The following is a 20,368-nucleotide window of genomic DNA, read 5'->3' on the forward strand; positions in this document are numbered from 1 at the left end:
GGTCATTTCAGCTGAAAATCATCTTTTATCGGAAGAGGGCAAAACATGTTTTTTTCTCTCCTTTTCTTTTCTTGATGCCTCTATAAACGAGCTGATGTGTGCATCACATAACTTCCTTTTACTCCAATTTAATGTCATTTTTTCATCATTGGCAGTTTTAATATGATTCAATAGTTTACTCTCTAAATATCACCAATAGTGGCCAAATTAAAACCAGATTAAAAAAAAAAAAAAATCACCAAGGTTGGCGACAAAACTTGGCGACCAACCGCCGAACTATAACACCACTTGAGTTTACATCGAAATTAACAATGATTTTTCCCCCAAAAAGGGGAAAAAGACCCCCTTTGGAGCGTTCGAATGCAACCAAAAAGGAAGGTGCGCAATTAGATCCCACTGGGAATCTACGTACCAAATTTCAACTTTTTAGGACATTCCGTTCTTGAGCTATGCGACATACATACACACATACACACAAGCGCACATACATACGTACATACAGACGTCACGAGAAAACTCGTTGAAATTAACTCGGGGATCATCAAAATGGATATTTCGGGTGTTTGTACGTTCCTAGGCACATATCCACGTGGGGTCCTGTTGAAAAAAAACCACTCAACATTCATTTGAGGGTGAGCAAAATGGAAATTTAGGCCGATTTTTGGGGTGAAAATTTTTACTTCCTTTTTTGTAAAAGGAAGTAAAAAGAATACCTTGAATTTTGGGTTTAAATGATAAAAAAATTAATGGTAAAATAATCCCTTTCATAATTGCAAACTCTGTGCCAGAGACAACATGATGACAATGGCTAAAAGTGAAAGGCAGCTTTGAGATTGAAATTCAATAGTGAATAATAACATTGTTTTAAACATATCAATTGAAAATAAAAAAAGAAAAGAAAAATAGAAGAAACGAGAGTCGCAAACACTGTTAGAAGTAAAGTTGAGGCAATCGGAAAAGGAATCAAACGAGAAAAATATTATTTGCAGTTTTCCCCTCGAGGTAGCTTATACAAACACTATAACCTTTCTAATGTCGTAAAGTCGGTTGTTTAACTTTTCCGATGGAACTGTTATTAAAAAATGAGTAATGGTTTGTGTGGGGCAGCGGGAGGGATTTGAAGACGTCAGCCGCCGAAGGGCGTTTTAAAGGACGCCCCACACGGTACCGCCCATTTTTAACAAAACACCCCTTGAAAAAGGAGGTTGGTTCTAACAAAGCAACATATAAGGGTGAATTAGCACCTGACTCCTAGTTACTGCCCTGCACACGCAACGGAAGAACTGTGCAGTAACATTTTTAGGGTCGGGAAAGTCAGGCTTTGAAACAAAGAGGTAAGAAAAATCATTGTTTACGTGCGAAAATTTGCGTAACAATTAAAAACAAGATTTAATTAATTAAAACCATTAAAACTCCAAAGGAAAAAAAAAGTAAAATTAGAAAAAATTAAAAATTTCATGCGCAATTTGTCTGTTTGGATTGAGTTTAAGATCATAACAATCATCAATGACCAATTTTAGTTCACCTATTTTACTTCCTTGTACAAAAGAAAAAAAAACATAATGTACAAAAAATTAAGGGAAAAAAAAGATGAAAAATATAAGACTGAGCCTATGAACAGTTACACGTAAAAATCATCTGTTTGTACTAGACTTTAGATTGGAAACAAATCTCAATAGCCAATTTTACAAGGAAATATTTTGCACACAAAAAAAAAATCAGCTCAAATATCAAACTGATTGGAATTTAACCTCCCTTGAATCTTGTTTGACAAGTATTTTTTTTAATCCTTGCAAATAGCTTGAAGTTCAGATTGGTATAGGTTGAAGTTTTGTATCTAGAACCTGTACGATGCCGTATAACTAGCACCTTTTTTGGTTTCATTCGAATGATTCTAAAGAGATCCTTGTTGTTTTTTGTGGTAAATCAATTTTAATTTCAAGTCGTTTTTCATATCAGGGTATTTATTTCTCCAAGGAAACCATCCAATCTATCTCTATAAGCAAATGAGCTTTTTGTGTAATTTGGCCAGTGTTCGCAACACATATTTTCGCTACTTTTTATTACTTTTATCGTACGCAGTTTTAAAAAGTGCATGATAGATTTTGGATTTCAGTTTTTAAACGGAAAGTAGTTTTTTGTTATTAAAAAAAAGAGAAAAAAATAGTTGCAAGAAATTATTATTTTTCCACATCAAAGTTTTCTCTTTCGTTTCCTTTATTTCTTTCTTTCCTTTTTCTTTTAATACATAACCAATATCCTATCACAGAGCTTCAAAAACAAAACTCCAGTTAGTAACCTTTTTTTAAAAAAATAGATCGTGGGTTTTTTAGTCAATCGGTGGAATGGAAGTGGTTTTTTAATAACTTAAAGAATGGTGAAAGTTATACATGAGTTTTCGAATGAATTTGATTGTTAGCGAGCTCCCGTTCATGAAATGAAAAATACCACGGATGAATTTCAGTGGGAACGTAGTCTCATCCTATACGTAAAGGACTAGGTGTATGACTAGGGAAGGGACTTTTATTACACGATATATGTTTGAAAATGTTAATTCACTATTGAAACATATTTTATTCTTTTAAAATAAGTAGAAGTACTTCTGAAAATCGTCAATTTTATTAACAACTATTAATCTGCACTTGAAGTAGAATAAAAGAAACTTCTGCTAAGAACCATTAAAACACAGTACAGGAAGAAAATTAAGATAGCTAACAAATTGTAGTAACAAAAAATGAAAACGCATTATGCTAAAATTATATGAGGAGCAAAATGAATACGTAACATTTAAAATAAAATATTTGGCATTATGATGAAAAAAAAAAAAAAAAAAAAAAAAAACTGAAAGAAGAAAGGAAAGAAAGAAAAAGTATGTTTTATAACTCCAATTATTATACACTTTCATTGAAACACGTGATGTTTTTTGAATTTAGTAGCTCAATTTTTGTCGTTTTGAGCTAGTTACCCCATCAATAATAACTTTCATTTCAATATATTTTAGTTTTTGGTAAAGCAAATTAATTTCTTGATCAAATAAATATGTCTTACAGAAAAAAATACACCGAAAAGTAATGCTCCCTTTTTCTTACAGCAGTTAAACTCACAGAGTTTGCAACTTGAATATTATATACTAGAGGTTTACTCAGTTTCATGCATGTATACACGTGATTCAACATAAAGTACTGGAGCATAATGTTAGGATCAGTCAATAGACAGCTTACATCTTTCATATTTAAAATCATACGACTCGTCACTGTTTTGTTTTAATGTTAGCATTAAGAACAGTGTGTGTGAAAAACAAAAGTAAGACAATAAAAATCAGTCAATATTGGCAAAACTAACTCACTTCCGACAAAGTTGTTCAAATTAAGTTGACCGATTTCACTGTAGCTAAAAAAACTCAGAATTTACACAAAGATTTTCACAGCATTATTCACACTAGAAACTAACGTTCGAAAAATGTCTTCATGAAAGCTAAGAGTAAAATAAACAAGTAAATAATGAGTTTCATTATACTCAGGATTTAGGGTCAAAAATAATAAATGTAAAGGGAAAATGCTTAAAATTTGTGCCATGCAATTAATTAGATGATCAGTAATATGTGATCAACGACTTAGGATATAATAATTTTTATTTTAAAAATAAAAATACTCATGTAAAAATTTTATCAATAAAGATAAAAAAATTAAAATCCCTCCGTATGGGAAATATCGGTTTTTTTGTATGCTGTACAAAACTGGAATATTTGAATACAATGTAGCACATAAAATAAGCAAATTATCAAAAGTTAAATAATAAATGTCCACAAATTAAAATTTTTGCAAAATAGAAAAAAAAATCAAACTAAAAATAAAGAAATAAATGAATGAAATCAAAAATACGAAGAAATATTCGAAAAATTGATATTATTTCATTTTTAAAGTTAGTATCATTTTGATCTTTATAATTATTTTGTGTCATAAGGGTAACAAATCTAAACAAGCTACGGTTTTATATCACTTTCAGAAAAAAATAAAGATTAACGAAAAAAATAACAAGAAAAAGAGAAAAAAAGTAAGAAAGATTGAAAGCTTAGAATTAAGAATAAAAAGAACACAATAAATAATAATAATAATAAAAAAGTGGTGTATTGCACAATGCTCTTAAGTACATTTAATGGAAATTTAACGAAAATTAACCAAAGGACATGAATCTCCGAATTATAAAGATAAAGAGATAACCTAGGTGTATTAAGAGATAATTCACGCAATTAAGAATAAATTTATTTTGTAAAGATAAAAAATTCTCATATGCGTGTTGAATAATCAGCCTCAGAGAGCCATAACGATCGTGCTCATACATCTCCCCCTCCCCATAATCATTACTATTAAAAAAAATGCTAAATGAACCTCCTCCCCGCACCAAACCCCACTTTTATGAAGCACTATTGTAATACCAAAGTTCAGAAAAATCTAGGTTTTTTTTTTTTTCACGCAAGGTCGTATTGGGCAAAGCGAATTTAATACATAACTGCTTAAATGTACGTAAATAACTGTCTAAATATCTTAACGGAACACTTCGAATAGATAAAACCATCCATAGGACGAATATAGCCGTAGTGGTTAGAAATGTCGACGGGAGTGAATATTAAGTCGACCTGAACAATTCAAGCTCAATTTCAAAATATAAATACAAATACTTTATTGCATTTTCTCTGTTTTGAATTAATTCAAATTTAACTACTTAAAAATCAGCAGTTCGATAAAAACGTAAATGAAAAATATCTCATCTCAGAGATGGGTGTTCCTCAAAACAGGAAAAAAAAGTGAAACAGTTAACATCAATAGCATTTAGTTTTGAAATTAGGAAGCCACTGCTGTTAACCCAAACTAAGGTTATCAATAATTTATCCTCCTCCGAGAATAAGGGTATTTAATCTTTTATATTTCGCGGAACTCTTGGAGCTTACCATTTTCCAAGAATATCTTGATCCAAAAGTAAAAATATGCAAAGAGTAAGTTTTTTAGGTTTAGACACAAAGAGAGAGAGAGAGAGAGAGAGAGAGAGGGGGGGGGGGGAGAGAGGGAGAGAGAGAGGGGGGGAGGGAGGGAGGGAGAGAGGGAGAGAGAGAGGGGGGAGAGAGAGAGAGGGAGGGAGGGAGAGAGAGAGACAGAAAGAGGGAGAGAGAGAGAGAGAGAGAGAGAGAGAGAGAGAGAGAGAGAGAGAGAGAGAGAGAGAGAGAGAGAGAGAGAGAGAGAGAGAGAGAGAGAGAGAGAGAGAGAGAGAGAGAGAGAGAGAGAGAGAGAGAGAGACTGAGAGAGAGCTAATGTCAATCCAGACTTGATTTCTTATGGAACCGTTAAAAACGAAGGAACCGGGACTCCCCGAAAGTAAGGGTTTTCAACCTTTTAGAGTTTGCAAAATTCTTGGAGCTTACCATTTTCCAAAAACCTTTTGATCCAAGAGTTGAAAAACAAGATATCAAAACTTACATAGTTATTTTTGGATTTTTCCCCCACAATACAAACAACAAACATCTTAATAAGATAACGAATGGTATGGTAGTTAATGAGGTTTTTTACAGCCGTTTAAAAATAAATTCTGTTAATAATAAACGAAAGCAAAAAAAAAAAAAAAAAAGTGCTAGTATTATTTTTTTTTTTACAAGCGAACTACTTTTAAGGATATCTTTTGTAAAAATTAAAGTTTTATTGAAATGTGGGCAAGAATTTGCTTGGAAAAATGTCCAAGAAAATAGTTAGTACCCGCCAAGTACACTTGAAACACTAGTGGAATACTTGCCATAGTTTCAGGGAACCTCTTGAGCTCCACGGAACCCTGGTCGAACTCCTCTGCTTTGTGTTTTGTGCAGAGGAATAGGAAGCAACTTTTAAATATTTAAATGATACAGACTGGTAACATCTATTAATGAAGTAAAGTTAAAATATGTTCTAATACCATGTTCAGGCATTATGTTGATTACATGTAATGTACCAGACAGCTCTGTTATTGCATCCAGAGACTGCTGATTTGTTCTTATTAGAACTCATCAGTCTGGAATAGTGAATAACCTAGTTGGAGGCAGATGTCATTTCATTGTAGCCGAGAGCGTCTACAAACTGGTTGATAAAGTAAAATTATCTCCCCAGTCTCTGGATGTGATAACCGGGATGTCTAGTATGTTGCATGTAGTTCAGCTTTAGCCCTGGCTTAATAGGGGGCTAAATATGGCTCAGGGCATAACTTACTGCTAAATATCCAAACTTTGCCATCAATTCATGAGTTGAGCCACACCATCCTGCGGACACTCGTTGGTGAGATAATTTTACTTTATCTACCAGTTTGGTAGCGCTTCAGCTTCAATGAGATGACATCCGCCTCCAGCTTGGTTATTCTCTTTAACATACTAATGAGTTCAAATAAGAACAAAACTGCAGCTTCTGGATGAGATAACCGGATTGTCTGGTGTAGCGCATGTAGTTCTTTTTCTGCCTTAGCCTTGTCTCAGGAGCGGTAACTTAGTGTAAAATTATGCTGATTGCTATTCTTACTCTTCTTTTTTTTTTTCCGTTTTCAGTGAGCCGTAGACAAACACCGACCGCAACGGTTCGCTCTTCAGTTCAAAAACATGAAGATATTGCTAATACTGCTCGTGTCCTCGCTCGTTGCTGTCAACGCCTCCCCCCAGCGTCGAAAGCAAGAGACAAAAGCCAAAGCGGACGAAAATTACCAAGCCTCGTACGAAGCATCCTATGAAGAAAAAGGACAAGGGAACGATTACGATGACTTATTTACAGAACAAGTCCAAGGGGATGCCAGTGCCGAAGTAGAAGCTTCATTCAGTGCCGAAGCTGATGTGTCATTCAGTGCCGAAGCTGATGCGTCATTCAGTGCCGAAGCTGATGCGTCATTTAGTGCCGAAGCTGATGCGTCATTCAGTGCCGAAGCAGACGCGTCATTTAGTGCAGAAGCGTCAATTAACGCCGATGTAGAAGCGTCAGTTAGTGCAAATGTAGAAGCGTCAGTTAGTGCAAATGTAGAAGCGTCAGTTAGTGCCAATGTAGAAGCCTCAATTAGCGCCGATGTAGAAGCGTCAGTTAGTGCCGATGTAGAAGCGTCAGTTAGTGCCGATGTAGAAGCTTCAGTTAGTGTCGATGCGTCCGTAAGTGCTGAAGCTTCACTGGGTGTCGATGTGTCAGCAAGCGCTGATGTTTCAGCATCTGTGAGTGCTGATGTAGATGCCTCCCTCAGTGCATCTTTAGACGCTTCAGCTTCCGTGAGTGAAGGCGTAAGTGTAAGTGGTGACATTAGTGCTTCGGAGTCCTTTTCCGCTAGTGTTTCTGTAAGTATATTTTAAAGTTTATTTAGATACAGTGCATACATTTTATTGTTTAAAGCATTCAATTGAATATTTTTGTAAGAAAAATTGAAATTTTGTTAAGAAAAAAAGTTGACCATACAAGCGTTTATTATTGTTGAGACAACTTTTATTCTGCCACTAGTGGCACCCGCACGGCTTTTTCCGTAGTAGAAAATTAAAAGGTCTTTTGGTTCGCCTGTATATTTACAAAAAATGTATGATGAATTTCTCGCCAATTGGCCTGCCAATGTTACGGTTCCACGTTATGGTAACTTGGTAATTTACTCGTCCATCTTATGATAATTTTGCTCGGGAAAATGGTCTTACAATTGGAATAGAAAAAGAACAAAACCGAATTTTCGAAAAATCGCTTCAAGGTGCACACCCCCATGCTGCAAACTAATTCTGTGCCGAATTTCATGAAAATCGGCCGAATGGTCTAGGCGCTATGCGCGTCACAGAGATCCTGACAGACAGAGATAGATCCAAACAGAGAGACTTTCAGCTTTATTATTAGTAAAGAAAAGATTAACAAAATTGAGTTATGAAGCGGTTTTGCTTTGAAAATGCAAGAACAATCTTGAAGGGATGAAACATTTTAAAAATCAATTAGTTGATGAAAGGAGCATTTTATAGTTCTTGTATCCTACCTAGTATGCTTTTTGTATTTAAGACCATTCTTCAAATCAAAGATTTTCTTGACTATTTGAGGCAGTGAGAAGCAAAGGGATTTAAGTGGATATTTTCAAGTTTTGAGTAAAACGTGCTTAAAGATCCGGTTCTAGGTAGGTTTTTTTTTAAAAAGTTTTTATAAATCTTGCTGTATAGCAGCACCTACCAGGGTGGAGAGAGGAGGGGTTCACCAACTTTCTGTACTGGTTATCTTCACATTTTAAATTTTGGCACTTTCATGCCTTTGCTTCTCATTGCCTCATTTTTACTTTATCAACATGCTTTTTTTTAAATCTTAACCATATTTTAGCACTAAATTTCAAAATTATATTACTGTAACCATTACCAAAAACTCTGAATTGTTTAAAATCATCCAATAAATCAACCATGAGTGAAATTTCGGTTCGATTGTTCAGCGTATAGATTGCTCATATTTCTGAGAAAGTAGAGATTGTACAAAAAGTTACTATTGGGACACTCTGTACAAGTAGGAAGCAATTTAAACGCCATTGTTGTGCGTAAATAGGTGTTAAATGTGGCTTTTTATCTAATTTAGCTTTTTGTTCTAACGAAAACTAGGAGCAGGTAAGCAAATGGTATTTTTCGATATCTGCTAATAAACATTACCATAAAGTTGAAATTCTTTTCTTCCTCGTGGGTTCTGAACTTTTGAATTAATCTGTAGCTGGTAGTTCTTCACCAGCCAGGTAGTGCACAACCAGCCATAGCTGGTAGTCTATGGCTGGTAGTGAAATTTTTTAAACAACTCGTCACAACCTTTTGTGTATTTGATTGTTTGACGTAAATTTAAGTTTTTTGATTAAGTAACTATCCTAGTTTTAGATTTAAAAATAATGTTAATTACCAGGCTGTTAGAGAAAGCCTGAAAAAATGAGTTTTGGAAAAAGAGTGCTCTAACTTTTAGCTTTGTAGGAGGGATTGGTTGTTGCACCACAAAACAGAAGTTGCGTTAGTAAAAAACCGAACTGAATCAACGTCTTTTTATTCAGAACAATCAGTTTCTCGCTTAATTTGCATAAAAATTACCGTAATTTAATGTTTGCAAGTTTTGTGGAACAACTTATACCTCATTGAATCAAAAATTTGTTGATTTTGAACAGATTTATTTAATTGTGTCGTTTTTATTACGAAGTCTTTTAAAATGTTATGCTTTTAAGTGATTATATTTCGTTTTCGCAGCTCGATGACAATTTTGATGATGATAGCTCCGATGATCATTGCGGTTGTGATTTTGATAGAACAGCTAACGATGTTCAGTAAGTATCTCTGTGCCATTTGCATTTCCTTAATCATGTGTATTTTTTTTTCTTCAAACTTTTGACTGAGAGAATGTTTCAAAATGTCATTTACTATTTACATCGACGAGTTTTGTGTCTTAAGTCCGTCAAAAAGTAGCTTTTGAATTTTTGTTTAGGTTTTATACCGCAAAACAAAATTCTCATTTTTAATTTAGATTTATATCGACAGGTTTTGAAATTTAAATTTTAGAATAGGGGAGCTAAAGTAATATCACCCAACGATTCACTTTTTAATAGTAACTTTCTTTGAATAGTTACTTCTGTGTTAACCTTGTACACAGTACAGAAAACAATGACAAAATAAAAATTAGTATGCTGTGGCCAAGATCCCAATCATAGAATTTTTAGTTTTGGAAACAAAATAATTTTGGTACCTGATACCGGAATAGCACCATTTCAGTTTTAATAATCCGACACGAGTCATTTCTTACAGCAACCTCAAAATATCAGAGTATTCTGTTAATTTATATAAATATAAGTACATTCAAATAGATTCTCTTTTGACTCTGTCTTCTTGCTTCTTTTGTATTAAGGATTGATACAGTCTTCCTTCTCGTAGCCGATTGATGCAAGTACTTGAGAAGTCCAAAACACTATATTACAGCTAAGAGCTTACTCTCAAATTCTAGGCTTAAACTACCATACATTAGGATTTCAATACTGACTGTAACATAGTCCCGCCAAAGCATGGTTAAATGCGCACGCTCTACAAATAGATCGCTCATTGGTAGATCCATTACGTTTTCCATGATGTATCAATAACAGTTAGACGTGTACTCTACTTGTTCCCCTCATTTGTGTTGTGATTCCTCATATGTTGTACATAAAACCTCGTCTTGCTCATAAATACAGGTAGTTATCAAAATAATGGAAAAACTCTTTGACAAGCGTGTTGGGAATCGCTACTCTTCCATAAATATTCTGTTGATAAAGGTGCCTTCTGACTCCTAACACTCACACTGGTGAATCCAGATGGTGATTGAGTTCTCTGGCCATTTTTGCTGATATTGTTCTTTTTAGACATTACAATCCTCTTCAATACCGTCGGTTTCTTTTACTAAGCTTCTCTTTCCGTCCACTATTTTGCTTTGCCGAGTTTGTCTTACCTCGCTGCGTGTATACTGTCATGACTTTAGATACTGTTCCTCTAGAAACACCAAAAGTTGAGATGTTTCAGTTACACTTGCTTCAGCTAGACGTGCTCCTGACAATTTGGCCTTTTTTTAAAACTTGAGAGGTTCGATATTTCATGCGCTTGAAAAAATTCGAAGACGTCCAAAACTTCAGTTAATCCACCATATACTACCAGAATATGTACATTGCTATTTATAAAAAAACAGATATCTAGTTTTATTCCTTTTTACGAACGAAGCACATTCAAAAATGTCACTTTTATTCACAGGTGTTTCCATTATTTTGATAACTACTTGATAACTACTAACTCAGATGAAATCTAATGTCTTGCATGATCGTTTATTATTTATTTATTTATTTTTCTTGTGATTTATAGGTTTAGTTACAGAAGATATCAAGATTTCGTATCTGTACATGACTTTAAAGAGTACGTCCTCAGGGAAGTTGACGCACAAAGAAGAGCTTTCTTCCACGATGGTTCAGACAATCAAACTACCAATGTCGACAATAGCAATGCATTCTCCAGGTGAGTCCCATTCAAGTAATCACCGCAGCAATGCTCATGGTTTTCAAAGGTTTTTATGCCAATGATAACACAATGCAGCTTCGAATGATTGTCCGTTGAAGCTTTATTAAAATCGGCATTCTTACTCCAGCTCAATTTCCGTGCAAAACGAAAAATAAACTTGATACATCATACTGTCCAAAATGTATATCCGGCTAAATCCATTAAGTCGGACTACTTCCACTTCCTGGACCTTACTTCGTTAAGAGTCACTCCATTGTTTTACTCGCTACGCGTAATTTTTGTTTTAGCAATATCGTTCAAGCCTTTTGAACTCTGGATGGTATAGCATCAGTAACAAAAGCATTTGGTTATCGAAGACTTTCTGAAATTTGTACGTCTTACATTTTGGAGAATCTATCAGTTTAATGCTTAAGTCTCATGTGGTCTATCTTTTTTACTCAGACGAACTAGGCTCAATCCTTGGCCCTTGAAAAACTTACCACTTCTGCTAAGCTACATTGTAACGCAAGACATCTCGCTGAAAGGTAGGAGAAAGGTTTAAGTGTCTGAAAATCGACAGGTGTCGATATTTATATCTGTATTCTGAGTACAAAATATTTCAGATACAAACACTGCCCCATGACTTTAAAAGAACGATTTCAATAGCAAAAAAGGCAACTCTACCGTCACGTGTGGGACAATTGGACTAGCTTTTAATGGAAGCTAGCTGAATGCCCACAGCCGCTGCAGTCACTTTTAGCATAGGAAATGTTTTTGTTATTTACGAACTATAAAGATATAAGTTCTAAAGCATGGGGCACGAACCTTAAGTGAAAACATAGTGTATAATTTTATAGAAAAATATTATAAACTTATCTGTTTTAGACTTTTAAATTAAACGAAGATATCCACCGAATTTTTTTTTTTTTTTTGATTATGTATTTTGATTTCATACTAATAAATTTTTAATGTTAGTTTTAAGAAGAAACACATAGTGGGAAATTCCGCAGGAAATCAGACGTTTTGTCCTGCATGTGACAGCTCTGTATTCTAATTCGAAAGTAATATTTAAAAAATGCACTAAACAACAATTTTTCCCGTAAGAAATCATGCGTACATGTGCAATTTCTTAGGAAAAATGTTTTGTTCATCATGCCTTTTGAAAGGAAATGTGGAAATGTATAGTGAGGGACAATATATCCTCTTTTCCGTGGATTGATCCAGCATAATGAACTTATCTTCTTGAGATACGCCCTTTGACGTACCTAATTTTGCATACTGGGCCATTTTACCAACTTCTAAGTTATATCAAAAACATGATTACAGTACATTAATCAGCTTCATACAAAAATCAGCGTTCTCATTCAATTTTAGACAATAAATTGATGCAGAAGCCAATAAAGAGTTGAGTCAATCAGTCAATTTTATCAGACAGGAATTAAAATTTTACCTTGATGAAATAACTAGGTAACTGTCTCATATAGAAAAGTACATTTTCCCTGAACATAATCTGACTAAATTTCCCTATTTTAGTATCTGTATCAAAGAGCAATAGTTGTCACTGACATTCAACGGATTTTGCTCTAACTAACGCCATTTTGACAAATGAGCCATTTCACTTACATGACCACAACTCCCACTAACATCTTATGTGAATAATTTAATTGTAAACTGATAAACATATTTGAATGATGTACTGTTTGGGATTTTTCAGGTACAAGCTACGTCCTCGCGTTATGAGAGGAGTTGGACGTCCCAATATTGGAGTCAAAATCCTCGGAAGAAAATCATCTGTACCTTTTGGATTGGCTCCTGTTCCCTTTTTAGAGTGGGCGCATCCTGATGGTGAAATTGGAACTGCAATTGGTACGTACCATGATCTCTTCCCTTTCCATATTAACTACAAAGGCATGTTTCCCATTATTGTTTTGTGAGACAAATAAAACTACGTGGCAAGAAAAATGCGCCTGACACTATTCCTACTGATTCTTTTGTTAAGTGACTTCCTGAAATCAGGTATGATCACCGATTTTCTTCATCACTCACCCAGGGGAAATCCGAACTTTAATTTTTGAGACGGCGGAAATTCTCAATTTGCCGAATGAGGATAATTTTGCCGAATCGACGGTCAAAATGTGCCAAATAAGGAAATGTTTTGGAGGTCACAATGGCCTCCTATGACTTCCCATTGGGTCCCTCCTGCACCAACCAAAAATTAGAGATAGCTCCCTTTTCGTATTTTTTTTTCGTTTTCGAGTTTAATAGCGATCGTTTTGATTTGGAGGGAAAGGGAAGGGAGCATTTCTCAACGTTCTCTTGAAGGGCTGTTGAGGTAAAAAGTTTAGGTACATGATCATTTTAGCCAGAAAGGAGACTTAAGGGGAATACATACGCCTGTAAAAATGTTAAAAAAAAAATTCTCCTGGGTGTTCTATTTTTCAGTTTTTGAAACTTATTTTTCGGTTTAAAACCAGACTATCGGCCTCACTCCTATGAGCCCTATGCGCGAGAAAAAAATCCCAGTGTGAAAAAAAAAATCTTGCATGCGTCGCACGTTGCATACGAGTAGCATTGTACATCTTCAATAAAGAAATTCCCAGTATTACTTATGTTTATTCAAGTTATTCACAGACATAATTAAGAGAAAAAGTGAAACCAAGCAATGCATGTAATATAGCATTAATGTATGGGTATATTTCTGGAAATATGCCACAACCATTTTTTTCCCTTGTTATCCCACCAGTATCAAGGAATGATGAACAAGGAGGGGGGGATGCATCCCCCCAAATATAAATATATATTCTGGGGACATTTCTGGGAATGTGCCACAACCATTTTTTTTCCCTTGTTATCCCACCAATATCAAGAAATGATGAACAAGGAGTGGGGATGCATCCCCCGAAATATAAATGTATATTCTGGGGCAAGTTCTGGGAATATGCCACAACCATTGTTTTTCTCTTCTTATCTCCTCAATATTAGGAAATGATAAACAAGGAGGGGGTTATGCATCCCCAGAAACATAAATATATATTAGTTATATATTATGAATATACTTAATTTTATTTTTAATATTAATTATATTGTGAATGTAACTTGTATAAATATATATAACACGGAAAGTTTCTTTACTGAAGAGCGACTTGTATGAAATATGCAACGCTTCTAAGATCATTTTTATTTTATTTTTTTTGCCCCGTGAAAATTATTTCGCCTATGGAGCTCACAATAAGGTCAATACTCAGGTTCTACTCAAAGAAATAAGTAAAAATATAGGAAGAAAAAAAAACAGAATCCAGGAAAAAGATCGCTTTTCATGATTTTTAAAATGTTTCAGGGGGAAGACATCCCTACGTTTCCCTGCTTGCCACAAATATTCCAAGTTTTTGAACTTTTCACTTTTTCCTCTTTTGCATTTCTGCAGCACTCTTTCGTCGATTGTACTGTTGAAGCTGGCTCCAGCAGATGCGTCAGGCCTACTGTCCCAGAATTTCTAAATAGGGCCCTGAACATATGTTTTGTTTTTAAACTTTGTGTCTTCCTCACCAGGTGCCGGATGTGAAGGAATCCCCATGATTGTTTCTGCCTTCAGTAATACCTTGCTAGAAGAGATCCGATTCGTTGCTGACGACACTGTTCTATGGATGGAAACTGCCGTTTTCCGGGACAGAAGGATCACTGAAAACATCGTCACCAGAGCCACCAAGAGCGGATACCAAGCTATTGTTGTCACCGTAGACTCTCCAGTATATGGAAACATCTACGAGCTGAATAGAGAACATGCTATTCTCCCAGAATACTTACAGTTAGTATACGTTAGTGGAACTAACTTGTTTTCAATATTAAACCACATCCCTAGTGGTTGCAATACCGAAAAAAAAATATGATTCAGGTAGTTGGTACAATTTTAAACATGATACTGGTATCAATACGGGTATTAAATTTTTTCAAAAAAAAAGAAAAAAAAAAGAGTTCAGAAATAAAAGGTAAGCACACCAGTAGTGGCCAGTGCTTGGTAGTGCTTCAGTAGTGGCCACTTCAAAGTTTATATTTGAAAGAATAGAATTCCAGGTTTTCCAATGGATTCAAACGTGCAGGAGGTAATACCAAAGATTCCTGCCCGTTTAATGCACTTTTTAAACCATTGGGAGACCTGGAGTCCTATTTTTTCAAGTATAAATTTTGAAGTGGCCACTACCGAAGCACTGGCCACTACTGGTGTGTTTACCCTACTTGAACATAAATTTTCCAAAAATGTAACTTACACCTATTTTGATTCAAAAAAATGTAAGCAAATTGAATTCTTAAAAAAAAAATCATTTTTTCCCTCTTTAACATAAACTGCGATACTAAATTCTTGCCAATAAATATTTTCATTATGTCTCGAAGCTGCCAGTGTGGTGGGAAACACCATCAGCAATTTATGATATTTTTTCTTTCACCTGCCATTTATACCTCAAACGATCATTTGTCCAAGCAAAATGTAAGTAGTAAATTTCGTTTCTAGCGTTCCTAACATCGAAGAAGATAATATCGATCTCGATGTGTCAATTTCTGTGAGTGATTACAAACTCCACGCTGATATTGGCGCTGAAGCTGGCGCTGGAGCTGGAGCTGCGGACGCTGCTGCTGGAGCCGCCCTCCACTTCAATGGACAGAGAGGGTTCCACCAGTTTGACTTCGGCGAACCCGGTGCAAGAGAATACATCACCCTTCACGAACAAAACGCTGTCGCTGCCGACGCCATCTACGAGGACGATGCACCTCCTGTTGCACCTCACCATGGCCTTGGCGCAGGCACCTACATCGGCGAAAGGAGAAAGAACACTTTGTCGTTCTGTCTCGGTACTTACAGAATCGAAGAGACATTCGACTTTGTCTTGGCCGGTGACCAAGACTGGGATGACTTCAAGCATATTAGAGAAATCACTGACTTACCTGTGGTGGCCAAAGGCATTCTTACAGGTGAGATTTCTGTTTATTTTACTTAACTAATAATGTAGATAGTTCAACTATTTCATTAAAGCGATTAACGATGGTGTTAGGCATCTTTTTATAACTTAAATATATTACGATTTCGCATTTTCTCGCATAGCTCAAATATATTGCGATTTCACATTTTCTCGCATAACGTCAAACAATACTAATTACTAGGATACTGTTTTAGTTTTTGATTGTCGATGTCCTAAGCCAGCTGCAATATCTGGAGACTGTTTTTTGCCCTCTTTTGGGGCTTAGTCAAGTTGGACAGACCGTGAGCGCCTGAAAATGAAACTTAAAATAAAAACGCTGATTGTATTTTGAAACTGTTAGTTAGCTAAAAACATTTTTCACATTAGTGAGAAAAATATTTTTCACATTAGTGAGAAGTCCGCATTTACGCAACTTGAAAAAATTCAGGAAACTGTTTCGCAAAAATACTTGAATTTCACAGGAAACTGGTTCAAACCCGTGAAATCCTTGAACGTTGCCAGGAAAAAAATTAAGACGTTTCTGATTTTTTTTACAATGTTGGTGGGACCATGATTATAGTAGAAGAGCCAATTTAATACTAGCAAAAATACCCGGCGTTGCCTGGGTCAGTAATAATTGTGAGAAACAATCGCTACTTTCATTCGTTTTCTGTGTTAACTGAAAGAAGTCGAACACACCGTTTTGACGTGATTAAAAATCAAACTTCTTCCTTACCCATAAAAGTAAAATAGCAATAAGTATAAAGAACGAAATAGTATTTAGTTAGAAACGAAAGCACGACATTTAAGCGTATAAAGATTTGAAGAATATCCAAAATATAAACTAACAAAAACAAAAATCACTAAAAAAACCGTGCGATTTATTTAATTAAATAGTACACACACACAAAAAGAAAAAAAAAAGAAAAAAAAAAAGCTCCCTACTATGTTTCCCTAAGTGTGCAAAAACTGGAACTTCCAAAAGTTTAAATTACTTTAAACTCATGTTTGCTCTGGAGAAGCCTTGATTCAAAACCTTCAATATGATTACTATTAATATTAATGTTGTAAGGCAACGAATTTTTGTAACAATGGGTTTTGTATTTAACCATTTAATGGGGAAATTACATGAAGTTTACTGTTTTTTATCATAATTTTTTGAAACTAAGTTTTTTAGAAATAAATTATAGCTTATGTTACCTCCTGATAATGTAGCTATCTGTGGTGAAAAAATGGTTAAAACCTATCCAGTAGTTTTAAAGTTTACCTCGGACATCCTTACATACAGAAGTATCCATTTATGTATATAGACGATTGGAAAGGCTTCGTCAAGGAGCAGATACAGTCTGTTTTAGTGGGACTTTTGATAATATTTGACTAGTGTCCAACAGTCTGTAACCATTGCCAATGAAACAAAACGACTTTGATAAATAGTGATATAGAAATAATTTAATTTTTCTTTCTTTTAAAGGCTGTGATGCTCGAGAAGCTGTTCGTCATGGAGCTAACGCTGTTGTTGTTTCAAACCACGGCGGAACTGAGTTGGATGAAACACCAGCTGCGGTAAGTATCCTATCACTGCAAAGAGACATCCCAATTAAACAACACTAAATTTCGATAAAAGTAATGTTACACCATCATTAGACTTTAAAAATGTGGTAAAATACGTTCCTGTTTGCACGAACATTGCATATCTAATAACTTTAGAGCTTAAAATCTTTTACCATTACCATTTACCGAATAGTTTTCGGGAACGTTCTGGACCTTTCGAGAAATATGTCCGATTGATATCAAAACGACCCGATAAAGTTGTATACTTTATACATTCAACAATTTTCAAGAAAATACTTGATTTTGCGGAGGCCCAAAGTGTCAGTATTGTAAAAGAAAACATGGCGTCGTGCCCGACATGAAGGTGCAAGAAAAAAAGTGAATTTCAACAGAAGACAGTTCAAACTAAATGGAGTTTCGAGAGTAAATAAGTTAGCTTTATTGGCATCATAGAAAATGATTTATGAAATATAGAGCCATACAGGGTCATTCGTTATTGCTGAACAACTCATTCCACCTGGTTTTATTGACATTGTAGAATAATGTTTGATTACATGAGAATATTGAGTTAAAGAATATTCTTCTACAGTCGATAACCGAGTGCTCGTAAAAAATAGTTCATGAAAAAATCATAAAAATTAATCATAGTTTCTTTTTTCTTCTTCTGTTTAATCACTTTGTTTTAAAGAAGTTGGTTACTTGGCTTTGAACTGTCTGAATGTCTCTCTCGTTTGTCATTGTTTTTGAGGAATATACATCTAAACACATATATTTTCCTTTTTTAATGTTTCTTTACTCCACACATTAGAAAAACGCTCTCATTGCTTGTTCTCAGGATTTATGATTTATCATTAACGTTGGTTAACTTTGGAATGTTAAAGAAAATTTACCAAAAACGGGCAAATCTCAACACCAAAAATTTACCAAAAAAGTCAATAGAAGTTTTATGAATCGCAAAAATACTGCTCGCTTCAAAAGGGCTCGTTACAAGCGAGTTATGCTCCCATAAACTTTACATTGTACCAACCAAGTATTTCTGATTTCCTCGCTAAATCCGTACTCTCGTTCAATTAGGGCTCTTTATAAGCGATTTGAACTATACAAAACACTGCATTTTTTCGACGAAGTTTTCAGTTACTAGTTGGAAACTAGCATAAATAAAGTATGCGTTACATAATTTAGTGAAATCTTTAGCTACTGAATCCTCAAGCGAACTCAGTTAAACACTATATTAGTTTATGAAGTCCTGAATTGAACTCCGAACATTGGACTTAGCGTTGGTTAGCGTTGACTGAAGAAGCATTTTGAGCATTTACTTGAAATAGCCACAACCATTCATTCTTAAATACAATTTGAGACAATTCTCTACTTAAGAATAACTGCATGTATACTTAGCAGTATTTCAAATTACTAACGAAAAAATGCATAGATAAAAGTTTGGCATTATGCTTGTAGACATTAGCTTTTTTTTTTTTTTGAGGGCAAAGGTACTCTATCCATGTTCTTTTTACACCATGTAGCAAAACTGTTTGATTTTTTTAATGATTGTTGATTGTTATGATTTAATTATTCACAGTTTGAGATAAATAGCTTCTTCTTCTTGTGCAAGCAGAAAAAAAAAGACCCCCCCCCCTCCCCTGCAAAAAAGAAATTACATTTTTTAGAAAATAATTTCGTAGTTCTGGTCGACTACTTGTAGCTTATATAATGACGTAGAAAATACAGTTGAAATGCAACCATTAAGGGAAGATATTCGGTTTCCTTTTTTTTTAAATATACTTTTTATTCTGACTTAAATTTCAACAAGTTTTTCATAAAGAGTATGTGAAATCTTGTCTCAGCGACATCAATTGTAAAAAAAAACCTGATAAATTTAAATATTAATCAAAGCAAGCTTATACTTGAAAACAGTTTGCTTTGGACAACGCTGCTATGGTTATGCAGTTTAACTACAATAATTTAAAAAAAATTACTTGTAGGCCAATTTGATGTTAGATGCTTGTGATTAAAAATTGGTTGAACTTGCAAAAGGTGTCAACAGGTTTAGTTTTATTCAGCTTGTTCGAGATAATATTCACTGAATATTTCAATACCATCCATTGAAACTAAATGCTCAACAATAAGAAAATTTCAACAGATAATACACTGAACCTATTAAATCTTCACTTGCTATAAAGCAAATCAAATTGACATAAAAGGAAAAACGAACTCGGAAATCAATGAACTATATAACTCTTTAAAATTAATTCATAGTCTGTCTTTTACCAGTGGATTTCCGTTCGGCTGAAGTTTAAATGATTCTATTTGTTAAAATAGGGATGAAGAATGCCCCTACGTTTTTTGTTCCGGTATCGACGAGAACTGTTTGAGTTTTGAGAATCTAAGAATTTCTTCTCTTTCATCCTAAGCATAAATGAGCCCGTCCAAGGCCAAACATCTTTTTACCAGAACCAGACTATAGTTTTGATGTCAAACGGTCGCCTCATTGTGATATTTAAAAGAAAAGTAAGCGACTAATGATATAGGAGCAGAACAGATCCTTATTCTTGGTTATTTCCCGCAATTCTCAAACGCAATCCTTTCTAAAACACTTTGAAACATGAACATTTGTTGCGAATGAATTAACTATCATACACACAGCATTGAAGAGAGCTTACAAACAAATAATAAAATACAGTCAAACCCGCTTATTAGAATATCGGTTGAAAGAATATCCCGTTTAATGTAATACATTTTCAATGTACCAAAACGTTGTTAATCCCGTTTAATGGAATATATCACTTATTAGAATAATTTTTCGTGGAAAAGTAGTTATTCCATTAAGCGGGCTCGACTGTAAAGTCAACGCTCGATAACTCGAAATCCCAAGAGTCGACGTTTGAGTTATAGGTAC

The 20,368-nt window shown here is 34.6% G+C and overlaps 1 protein-coding gene across 1 annotated transcript in view; it reads left to right on the forward strand.

Moving 5' to 3' along the window:
- Positions 1 to 1,175: 1,175 nt before the first annotated feature.
- Positions 1,176 to 20,368, forward strand: part of LOC129226016 (uncharacterized) — a 29,619-nt gene continuing 10,426 nt past the window's right edge. Inside the window, exons 1-8 of the mRNA XM_054860591.1 lie at positions 1,176 to 1,334; positions 6,557 to 7,321; positions 9,212 to 9,288; positions 10,841 to 10,990; positions 12,687 to 12,838; positions 14,522 to 14,777; positions 15,480 to 15,937; positions 17,396 to 17,487. Coding sequence (XP_054716566.1) covers positions 6,608 to 7,321; positions 9,212 to 9,288; positions 10,841 to 10,990; positions 12,687 to 12,838; positions 14,522 to 14,777; positions 15,480 to 15,937; positions 17,396 to 17,487 — 1,899 coding nt within the window. The 5' untranslated portion in view covers positions 1,176 to 1,334; positions 6,557 to 6,607. The remainder of the gene's footprint in view (positions 1,335 to 6,556; positions 7,322 to 9,211; positions 9,289 to 10,840; positions 10,991 to 12,686; positions 12,839 to 14,521; positions 14,778 to 15,479; positions 15,938 to 17,395; positions 17,488 to 20,368) is intronic.

Source organism: Uloborus diversus, chromosome 7 (assembly GCF_026930045.1).
Source record: "Uloborus diversus isolate 005 chromosome 7, Udiv.v.3.1, whole genome shotgun sequence".
Taxonomy (NCBI): domain Eukaryota; kingdom Metazoa; phylum Arthropoda; class Arachnida; order Araneae; family Uloboridae; genus Uloborus; species Uloborus diversus.